Raw genomic sequence first — 11,135 nt, forward strand, 5'->3', positions numbered from 1 at the left:
TAAATGGTCTTTGCTCAGAATCATTGATTTAGATAATATAATGCTATAAAACAGTTAGATTACATGTACTCAAAGGTAGTATGTACCCCAGAACATATTTGAAGTACTCTATATAGTTACTACACTGCTCAAAGAAATAAAGGGAACACTTAAACAACACAATGTACCTCCAAGTATATCACACTCGTGTGAAATCAACCTGTCCAGTTAGGAAGCAACACTAATTGTGAATCAATTTCACCTGTTGTTGTGCAAATGAAACAGACAACAGGTGGAAATGAGAGGCAATTAGCAAGACTACCCCTATAAAGGAGTGGTTCTGCAGGTGTGACCACAAACCATTACTCTGTTCCTGTCGTTTCTGGCTAATGTTTTGGTCACTTTTGAATTTTGTTAGTGTTCTCTAGTGTTCCCTAGAGGTACAGTAGCATGAGGCGGTGTCTACAACCAACAGAAGTTGCTCAGGTTGTGCGGCTCATCCAAGATGACACATCAATGCGAGCCGTGGCAAGAAGGTTTGCTGTGTCTGTCAGCACAGTGTCCAGAGCATGGAGGAGATACCAGGAGACGTGGAGGGGGCCGTAGAAGGGCAACAAGCCAGCAGCAGGACTGCTACCTCCTCCTCTGTGCAAGAAGGAACAGGAGGAGCACTGCCAGAGTCCTGCAAAACGACCTCCAGCAGGCCACTAATGTGCATGTTTCTGCTCAAACTGTCAGAAACAGACTCCACGAGGTTGGTATGAGGGCCCGACGTCCAGAAGTGAGGCCTGTTCTTACAGCCAGACACCGTGCAGGGCGATTGGCATTTGCCAGAGAACACCATTATTGGCAAATACGCCAATGGCGCCCTGTGCTCTTCACACGAGAGCAGGTTCACACTGAGCACATGTGACAGACCTGACAGAGTCTGGAGACGCCGTGGAGAACGTTATGCTGCCTGCAACATCCTCGAGCATGACCAGTTTGGTGGTGGGTCAGTAATGGTGTGGGGAGGCATTTCTTTGGATGGCCGCACAGCCCTCCATGTGCTAGCCAGAGGTACCCTGACTGCCATTAGGTACCGGGATGAGATCCTCAGACCCATTGTGAGACCATATGCTGGTGCAGTGGGCCCTAGGTTCCTTCTAATGCATGACAATGCCAGGCCTCATGTGGCTGAAGTGTGTCGCCAGTTCCTCCATGATGAAGGTATTGATGCTATGGACTGGCCTGCCTGTTCCCCAGACCTGAATCCAATTGAGCACATCTGGGACATCTTGTTTCGTTCCATCCACCAACGCCACGTTGCACCACAGACTGTCCAGGAGTTGGCTGATACTTTAATCCAAGTCTGGGAGGCGATCCCTCAGGAGAACATCCGCCACCTCATCAGAAGCATGCCCAGGCGTTGTAGAGAGGTCATACAGGCACGTGGAGGCCACACACACTATTGTGCCTCATTTTCTCTTGTCTGGAGGAATTTTCGTTGACGTTGGACCTGCAATGTGATTTTCCACTTTAATTTTGAGTATGGTTCTGAATCCAGACCTCCATGGGATGATAATTTTGATTTACATTGATAATTTTTGTTATTTTGTTCTCAACGCACTCTACAATATATTGAATAATGATTTTCAACTGCAATATTTCATTGAGATCGAAGATGTGTTGTTTAAGTGTTCCCTTTATTTTTTTTGAGCAGTGTAGATACTTTAGATTTTGAAGATTGACATTTTAAGCAGAAAATATACATTTAGTTTTGAAATAGTAATAATATATATGATGCATTGGTATTGATTAAACTACCTAAAAGCATATTAATGGGGACATATTATGCTCATTTTTAGTTTCATAGTTTTATTTTTGGTTACTAGAACATGTTTACAATATAGGCTGTTTTAGCTCCCATCCCTTTGAGGATATCCCTCATGGGATGATGAGTTTAAATTGACAAAAAATGCAAATGAAGAAGGCACAAATAACCTTGAGTCACATGATAAAATTTAATAGACATAGATTTCATGAATATGGTGTCCAACCTTTTTTTTTTTTATTAGCAAAATAATAATATCATTGCAGAATTGCATCTGATGGGTAAAAAAATCTATCTACAATGAAAAACAACCAAAACACTTTAGGCGGACTCACCAATGAAGAACTACATAGATAGAATATGAAATATGATGCAACACCAAGTCATTTTTTCTTACAAACACTATTTCTAACCACAAAATTGTATAAAATGCATCCACGGAATTGGGTAAATTAGTAAGCACATCCGAACAACACTGGGGATGAAAAGAATTTCTGTACAATATCTTCACATTTGTATCACATTTCAGTTTTTGCCGTCAGACTGAATGTATGGTGCCGAGTCCATCCCCCCACAGTACAGGGGTGGAAATAAACCAAATGTCAAAATACAGGTCATCACATAAAAGATAAAGGACACAAGTGTAGCATCAACGCTCGAGTGTCTCTGAAAAAAAATCTGTACCATTTACAAAAAATATTTAAAGCAACAAGGAACCACTAGCGACAAATTCTCATCTTTTACCAGCCCAGGGTGTGACAGAGTATGGCCTCACTGCCTTCATTTCCTGTTGGACTAGCCCTGGCAATCCATAACTTCATGTCTCATTATTGTCCAAATCCTTACAAAAAAATAAAAAGCTGGTCGTAAGTGCTTGACCAGTTAAGATGAACGTGGAAGTATCCTCCATTTTAAAAGAAGACAGGAGCAGTCCACATGGCCAGCTCCCTGGAAGACCCCTGAAGGAGTAGAGAGATAACAGAAGAAACCCAGTGGCAGTGCTGTGGTCTGGGGTGTGTGATGGTGGGGCAGGAGGGAGTGAGAGGAGAAGGTGCCGCAGATGGGTTAACTAGGATGAAGGGTCTCAGGCAGGGTAGAGTTCACGGGCAGAAGTGATGATCACTGGCAACGGTGCTACGAGACTCGGATCATCTGAGCCACCGTCTCATCTGCTGCTGCCTGAGCTGCCTCCTGCTGTTGCTGCAACAGAGGAGGAGAAAGGACCATTATTAGAGATGCAACAATTACTGAATTCGTTGTTTAGTCGATCAATCATTTTGGTAATTTTCAAGCAATATTGATGGCTTTTGGTATTGTTTTTTTGGTAATTTATGATAGTAAATAGGTTTTTTGATTTTGGGCTCTGTAAAAGCATGGCAAGTGTGACATTTTATAGACTAAAGGATAATTTGATTAGTCCTAAAAATAATTAGAAGAATAAATAATGACAATAATCGTCCGTCGCAGCCCTTATTTTTATAATTAATCAGGCGTCCTTTTGGGATTGGAATGAAACGACTCATAATTACAAACAAATTACAAATTAAATCTTCCAAAGGAAGTTGGGCAGTTTGAAGTGCTTTGTTGACAGTTTATAACATAATTACAGGCCTGAGTCAGTATGTATATTGTAATGACAAAATGACAGGGCTGGGCGATATGACCTGAAAGTAGTATTGCGACATCTTTAGGCTATATGGCAATACATAATATATATTTCTATATTTTGACAAATCCTAGGACTGGGCAACAAAATCAAATATGACAAAAAATGTTACCATAATATTGATATTTTGAAAATATTGTAGGAATGACTACTGATACTTAAAAAAAATATTAACACAATGAGATTTTTGATAATAATCATCAGTAATGTGGATATAATGTCTAAGAGGGTAACATTGCATCACTTTACTGTACTGCAGCCATTAAAATCTAAGATGATGAGTAGTCTCATATTACAATAACAATAAAATATCAATACATTGCCCAGCCCTACTGAGTGATATGTAGGTGATGCTTACTACACACAGCTTCTTACCTGTGCCAGGGCCAAGGCCATTTCCTCCTTGTCCTTGGGTGAAAAGAAACGACCTCCGTCTCCTCGCTTACGCTGCATAGCGTGACGGTGGCGAGACTCGTGTAGGTATTTCTGCCAGAAAGAGAGAGTGGATGTATTGGATGATTGCCAGTTTAAACACTTTAAATACACTGTGCCACCTCTGTTCCAGTACTGGTTGAAAGGTAATCTCCTTCTGAGATCACATGGGTAGATAGCACTACAGCACTAAACTGTGCAGTTTGTAAAACATTTATGAGATTTTTTGATATTGCCCATAATTTAAATGACTCTTTGTAATGTAGAAGGGTTGGAAACAAGGACTCACCCTCCTTTCTTTGGGGATCTTGCCCTCAGCCTCCAGCTTGGCCCGGGCCTGTCTTCGCTTCAGGATGCGATGATACTGTTTGGCATTGACGTACAGAGGTTCCTCCTCAAGCATCTCAGCCCCTGGCAGGGGAATACGCTGCATGGCTGGAACTGCACCACCTCCAGGCACCATCTGATAGAGGGAGAGACACAGAGAGGGATATAGTGTTTCATCAGACAGGGAAAGTATCAAGATACTGACACAAACAAGCAGTTACTGTGCAAATAGTTAAGTCATTATCGCATCTACCTCTGGGCCTTTATTCAAAACTGATATACGATACTGCATCATTATACAGCTTTCACCTTTATAGGCTCATGTTAGCAAAACCACACAGGTGTTTTCAGTCATTCAAGCCGAATAGACGTTTCTACCTGCTGAAACTGGGTGGAGAAATGCTGGGAAGGAGCCTGAACTATTAAGAATCATAAAGGTTCAAGTTTTCCCATCCTAACAAGCACAGTAGAGGTGAAGGAGATGTCAATCAAACACAGTCTGCAAACACTCACAGTCTTGACAAAAGGTCTACTCTGGCAAAATAAGTGAAAACACCAGTGTGGGTGCACAACGGGTGTAAAATAAATATAGTTATGTTCACATCATGGTTCAACAAACTGAACTGAAACTAACACAAAGCAAAAATGTTCTAATAATGTTGCTTGAGAAGTTTCATGGCTATTTTACATTAATAAACCAGATTCTACAGTCTCACAATGACAATTGTAATTAGCACAAAATTATAAATTGATTAACTACATTTGGTGCTCTTAAATGCTCCTCCACCACAACACACACCCTTGTGTGAGTCTAGATTTTTAAAAAAAGGTAAAGAGATGCTGGGTACCTCTGCACAAGGTCTTACCATGACCATTCCACCTGCATTGACCATGTTACCAGAGACGGGCAGGGTGACGGTCACAGTGCCTTGGCCGCTGTTGGTAGTGTTGGTGTTAGCACCCCCTGCCTGCACGATCTGGGCACCTGCCAAGCTGGCAGCTGGAATTGTGATCATTCCTGCAAACACATTATCATCACAGTTCTTATTCCAAAAGACAACTCCACAGTGCTCTCGTTTAAAAGGTCTACAAAGCAGAAGGCAAACACAAGAGGTAGGAGAAAACTGAGTTTACCCTGCTGCAGGACAGTGCCATCTGCATTGACAGGCTGGTAGACGATGGTTTGTCCGTCAGCCGTCTGTGCCACCTGCTGGCCCTGCACGCTGATCTGCTGCCCCTATGTGACCACGAGAAAGGAGAGAAGACACTCAGTAATCACATTAGTAATAAACTGGTCAAATGGCCACTCAACTGGTCAGAATTAAACACCTGGTTCTGTCCAGCTGTGATGGCTGTCTGTGGCTGCTGGATGATGATCTGCTGGGGCTGACCCTGCTGACCCTGGAGCTGGAGAGTCTGGCCGCCCTGCAGCTGGATCTGACCTGGCTGCACCAGCTGGATCTACACATGGAAACAGGACACAGATTGGCCTCAGTCCATTTTTCAATTAAATTGGTAAGTTCAGAACATCACAGAATAGTTTAATTTACATTTATCTGCACTGATCTCAAACATCTACACATACATACTCAAAGGAAAACATCTTTTGGCCACTTTAGATAAGAGAAACTTGCAAAAAACAGCTCCACCTGCACTGCAAATTCTAAATCAATTCAATGTTACAGAAACACACATGTAAGAGGCATTTGTTAACAGACACCGTTAATTGCTTAGCACCCAAAGTGATGTCTCCAGATACCTTATGACCGTCTTACAGTCCAAAATCCAAACACTCTTAATTTACTATCATAAATGACAAAGCAGCAGCAAATCTTTATATTTCAGAAGCTGAAACCTTCTCATGCTTCTCATACTGAATTGGACCAACCCTTATCGTCTAACAATACCATTCCACAGAGAACACTGTGTCCTGGCACAGGATAATGTGGTATAATTTGAATACAGATATTAATCTAGTAACTGATCCTCATCCCTTACCTGCTGTAGTCCCTGGGCTCCAGATACAGGCACCTGCATTATGGTTTGACCCTGACCCCCCGACATGGCCTGCACCATTATGGGTTGCCCCGATGATGTGATGAGCTGCCCACCGCTCACCTGGACCATCAGAGGCTGTCCTTGGACCTACAGAGAGATACAGAACTCCATTATAGGAGCACTAGCAGCGTCTGTTACCTCAGCACCCCTCATGTGTGACGCAGAGGACCGCAAGCAAATGATATCAAACCAGGAACATCCAGGATACCACATTATGGATAGAAGTGTTTGATGATTTGCTGTCATTCTTTTCTTCTGGGATGTACAATAATGAAACCATCCAGTTCCATTGTGAATCCAAACTATAGCCCATTTACAGTATATCCTCAAATATACAAAACCTCTGCTTTCATTGGTTTTGTATTTAATGGAATACTGCTTCAGAGTTTAGTTTATTTGAACTTGATTTGCTTAAAAGAACAAGCGTCCACATCAGAGACCACAATGGATGACTGATAGTATGTGGCAGCAGTTGTACCATAGGAAGAAATGTAAGAGGGAGGGAACCCACTGACATTTCACAACAGGATGATAATAATAGCTAGATGATGAGAAGTGACAGCAACCAATGACTATGGATTCATGCTGTTCAGAGCCGGTTCTTTCTGCCAACTAATGGCTTTCATCTCCACCGGGAAGAACACTGTCTGACTTACAAAACTTGTTTTTCGAACGCAGGAGAAGAACACAACTCAAACAGTAGTCTGTTGACAGTCATATGAGAGCATAAGCGGAAACCTGAGGTGGACACACAACACACTGTGCTGAGGAGCATGCAGTTCAGGCAGCTGTAAGACATGCTGGGGGGGAGAGAGGATGAACCAAACAGCACTGAGATGGGTCATGGAAAACAGCCCTACAACAGAGTTGTAACATGCAAACTCGGCAGGCTGTAACACGGTCATGACACTGACACAGGCCGGCGGTGACACCACTACCTGGAGTGTCTGAACCTGCTGGCCTGAGGCCGTCACCACTGGCGCCTCTGTTTGCAGCTGCACAGCCGTCACTGTGCCCTGCGCCTGCAGGCAAGGCAGGACAATACAGTCTCAGGCAGCTTATTATCAGGGAAATGGATTGGATGTGGAATCCACTGGGAGGCTTTAATGCTGGGTACCTGTTATCTTACAGCTGACGGTATAGCAAACATTTTTATTAAGACCAAATGTACCTGAGTGAATTGTGAGCTCACCTGCTGTTGGATCTGTCCATTGGACGTCTGCACAACTATCTGCTCCCCGGTTGTAGTGGTGGCAGTGGTGTACTGCTCCATAGCTTGTTATTATCACGGTCCTCTCTTCAGACAAAAGACAAACAAACAATATTAGATCGTGTTTATTTATATCTATTAGCTCCTATTTAAGATGCGACCCACGACGTACGTGTCCATCCAGAAAAAACAAACAAGGTTGTAGTCCTGTCCGACCCTCACCCACTGTTAACGCTAGCTAGACATTATTTAAATGTGGAAACATTAGCGGCCTTTTTCACTTCTTACACTTACATATTTGTACATGTGAAATGTTATGTCTGAAATTAAGAGATGATACATGTATCCCACGCTTGGTAAAATAACGTTAGGACAGAGGCTACGTTGCTCTAACAGGGTGTTTTGGTGAGAGCCAACAGGGCTACCGTCAGTTTTAGCTAACTGTTAGCTAGCGTAAAAAGCGTGGTAAATGCCAGAAAGCATACACGGAGGATAGTTAACAGGTACAAATGCTTAGGTCAGTCTTTAGGTAGGTTGTTGTTTATTATAACTGGTGGTGAGTTGCTGGGCAGCGTTTAGACAGACTGGACCCTGCTATTATCAACCCTCCCTTTGTTTGAGAGTCGATATTTAAGCTAACTAGCTAAGGTTAGCTCGGGCTTGTCGCCCACCATAGATCATGTTTCCACACAGGAGCCAACATAGCGAACAAGAAGTTATTTGCAGCCTAACCAGCCTGGGACGCAGCGGTCGGAATCAAACTGCCATTCGATTTTTTTGCATTTAGCAGGGTTAGTAATTTGGTTGGTCCGTAGCAAACCAATCCGTGCTGACAACTACCAATGCCTTCAATCGGGTCTCCCTTACCGTATCTCCGCTGTCCGGTTTCCCTCTGATTGGCTCCAGTACAGCTCGCTAAAGCCCAATCAACAAAGTGAGCGGACAAAATGGCGCAAATGAAACAACGGCGCCTGGGAGGAGGTGCGCAGCTGCGTGACACATGAATAGACGGGGACAGGGTGGGGTGCAGTTTCCGTGGCGGCCGGCAGATGTCGCCATTTAGCTACATGTCCTGTCCCCTTTGGCAGATCCCTGGGGGTATATTATTACTTCTTTTTATCTATTCATCGCATTATTTAGAGGCGAAACATACAATAGATGTTTAATCATGCAGTGTATGTGTTTCGTGTTACAAGTGAACCTATTTGTTCAGTTCAGGTTAATTTAACAGCTGCACCTCCGCGCCGGTAGGGGGCAGTACCGCGCCCCCTCTCCGTGTTGTGAAGAGGATGTTTGCGGAAGTACGTCCATCCACGAGTTTCAAGGGGGTTTGAGGCAACTGTCGAGGTAACTGGTGAAAGTGGCTTCTGTGTTGACAGTTTGACGACTAAACGTGTCAGTAAACTTGTGTCTGACTTCCTCTTCGGCAAAACAAGCCAATGCTATCCGCTCAAAAAGGGAGGACACAGCATCTGTGAGCATGGCTCGACCTCTCCAGCTCCTCTCCCTCCTCTGCAGGCTCGGTGCTCGGTCAGTGCCTCCATCAGCCTCTATTAACAGCTGTCGATCTGCAAGCAAAGGTGCCAGCAAGGCATGGATGGACCACAGCCCTGTGCACAGGGACAGAGTATCAGACAGAGATGAGATGTTTGATGAGGAACAGGATGATGTAGAAGACAAACTCCAGGCCGTGGCTGAGTAAGTGTCAGCAGGAGTAATCACATTTTTAAAGTGTAGGAAAAAAAGTGTGTAAGATTTCTGTACAATCCCTCACTCTTGTGTTTTTCAGTGATGAGAGAAAGAGGCGGAGGACTGTGAAGTATCATATACTGAGAAGGCAGATGACTCCACCAGGAGCCCCACAGAGGAAGCTAACCTGGGATGCTATTGAGCAGATCAGGTGAGGAGCTTTCCCAAGAAATATCTTTCCTGTCTTGGATGTAAGTGCACAATTGAGGACTTGATATGAAATGTTACTTTCAGATATCTGAAGAAAGAGCAACCAGATGAGTGGACAGTGGAGCGTCTGGCTGAGGGCTTCTCTGTCACCCCTGATGTCATCTGGAGAGTCCTCAAGAGCAAGTTCATCCCCACTCTTGAGAAAAAAGCCAAGCAGGATGCTAAAGTAATGGCTGGACTCCATCAGCAGGTGCTGCCTTCAGGTGCTGGGAGTGAGCTAAAGCTGCCTGGACACCACACACCAGCTGCACTCCCACCTGGAGCTAGAGAAGGAGCAGTGGTGCCTGTGGCTGAGCAGACTCTGATGCTGCGAGGTGAAGGCTCAGCATCCCTGGCCAAGAGTCCTGCCCCGGTTACTGTTCTGCCCACCCAGCTCAGAGCCGGTTTGAGTAAAGATGCCCCAGTCACAGGATACACAGAAGAGGACAGCAGCACTAACACAAACACCACAGAGGAGGACAGAGAGGATGGGGAGAGCTGGGATGGACAGGTGATGACCGAAGAAGAACTGGAGGAGTATATGGAAACGGAGAAGCCGTCTCCTGTCGTGCAAGTTGGAAAAGACTTCTTTGATGCAGAGGGCAACTTTTTGTATAGAATCTGAGGACTAACCATGTTTGATGTTCAAACGTTACAATCTGCTCATTTACTTTCTGAACAGATTAATACTGTGCAGCTTAAACATATTCATTTATCTCAGTGGTGGTTCGGTACCTGCACTGAAGCACTGTACAGCCTTAGTTACTTTACAAACTAAGATTTTTGCTCTCAAAACATGTAAAGAGCTTATAAATAATATATGATGCCTTGTTATAAATTAAACTACTCAACAGTGTATACAAGTACAGAGTTTTACATTATTGGTTGGACAAAACAACCATTGTGAAGGTGTCACTTTGGGCTCTGGGTAATTGTGAAGGCTTTTCTTACTATTTTCAGATTTTACAAAACAGTCAATTAATGGAGAGACTTATTAGCAATAAATCTGTAATGAAAATAATCATTAGTTGCAGTCCTATAAAAAATTAGCTCCGTGTCAACCAACTACAACATTAAAATCTACCTACACTACTGTGTGAGTAATAATATTATAATAATGAGTGTAACAGTCACAGGGCACATTTTTATGCAATGTCTGCTTTTACTTTTAGTATTAAAGTAGACTTCTAACAATGAATTGAATAGTTGTCAGTTATTAAATTATTCTCCAACTATTTTGCTAATCTATTCATCGGTGTGAGTAATTAACAAAAAAAATCAATTCAAAATTCTCTGATTCCAGCTTCTTAAATGTGAATATTTTCTGGTTTATTTACTCCTGTATGACAGTAAACTGAGTATCTTTGGGTTGTGGACAAAACAAAACATTTGAGGACGTCAACAATCAAATTAATCAACAGCAAAAAATAAAAGCTATGGTTGCAGCCCTAAGTTTACGTAACAGTTTCAATGCAGTATTTTTAGTCGTAACACAGTATTATTCCAGTGTGGTACTGGTACTTTTGTTTGAGTGAAGGAATCACTGAATTCTTTCTCCACCGCTGATGTATTTCAACATCTGTTCCTCCATGTATTTATTTGCCGATCTCTCTGTGTATTCACTTAATTTCAATATATGTTCATCCAGGAATAAAACCTGGCAAACACAGAAATTAAAGCTGAAATAAATGCAGCGTTTATGGAATTAAGCA

General features: G+C 43.1%; 2 protein-coding genes across 7 annotated transcripts; one reads left to right on the forward strand and one right to left on the reverse strand.

Annotated features, from left to right (window-relative positions):
- Window positions 1-1,963: 1,963 nt before the first annotated feature.
- Window positions 1,964-8,454, reverse strand: nfyal (nuclear transcription factor Y, alpha, like). 6 transcript variants are annotated; one of them, XM_084367166.1, is made up of 10 exons: window positions 8,353-8,454; window positions 7,468-7,572; window positions 7,214-7,297; window positions 6,216-6,362; window positions 5,547-5,678; window positions 5,352-5,454; window positions 5,084-5,235; window positions 4,180-4,353; window positions 3,834-3,944; window positions 1,964-2,992 (listed from the first exon to the last, which is right to left on the reverse strand). In XM_084367166.1, exons 2-10 carry the CDS (start codon window positions 7,546-7,548, stop codon window positions 2,927-2,929), a joined length of 1,050 nt encoding a protein of 349 aa, XP_084223292.1. In that variant the 5' UTR covers window positions 7,549-7,572; window positions 8,353-8,454; the 3' UTR covers window positions 1,964-2,926. The 6 variants fall into 6 exon arrangements, with proteins under 6 accessions (XP_084223292.1, XP_084223291.1, XP_084223289.1 ...); XM_084367165.1 differs by having other exon boundaries at window positions 7,211-7,297; XM_084367163.1 differs by having other exon boundaries at window positions 5,066-5,235; window positions 7,211-7,297; window positions 8,353-8,453.
- A 129-nt stretch (window positions 8,455-8,583) lies between these two features.
- On the forward strand, window positions 8,584-10,289 carry ngrn (neugrin, neurite outgrowth associated). The gene is made up of 3 exons (XM_084367169.1): window positions 8,584-9,183; window positions 9,275-9,385; window positions 9,469-10,289. Exons 1-3 carry the CDS (start codon window positions 8,966-8,968, stop codon window positions 10,046-10,048), a joined length of 909 nt encoding a protein of 302 aa, XP_084223295.1. The 5' UTR covers window positions 8,584-8,965; the 3' UTR covers window positions 10,049-10,289.
- Window positions 10,290-11,135: the final 846 nt, after the last annotated feature.

Source organism: Pagrus pagrus (genome assembly GCF_965226575.1).
Source record: "Pagrus pagrus genome assembly, chromosome: 11".
Lineage (NCBI taxonomy): Eukaryota > Metazoa > Chordata > Actinopteri > Spariformes > Sparidae > Pagrus > Pagrus pagrus.

Excerpts from the sequence above, each read along its gene's own strand:
- ngrn (XM_084367169.1), top strand. The coding sequence starts at position 8,966 with ATGGCTCGACCTCTCCAGCTCCTCTCCCTCCTCTGCAGGCTCGGTGCT. Across the intron at positions 9,184-9,274 it reads AAACTCCAGGCCGTGGCTGA|TGATGAGAGAAAGAGGCGGA; the intron begins GTAAGTGTCAGC and ends TGTGTTTTTCAG. Across the intron at positions 9,386-9,468 it reads GATGCTATTGAGCAGATCAG|ATATCTGAAGAAAGAGCAAC; the intron begins GTGAGGAGCTTT and ends TGTTACTTTCAG.
- nfyal (XM_084367163.1), bottom strand. The coding sequence starts at position 7,548 with ATGGAGCAGTACACCACTGCCACCACTACAACCGGGGAGCAGATAGTT. Across the intron at positions 7,298-7,467 it reads ATGGACAGATCCAACAGCAG|GCGCAGGGCACAGTGACGGC; the intron begins GTGAGCTCACAA and ends CCTTGCCTGCAG. Across the intron at positions 4,354-5,065 it reads TGGTAAGACCTTGTGCAGAG|ATGGTGCCTGGAGGTGGTGC; the intron begins GTACCCAGCATC and ends TCCCTCTATCAG.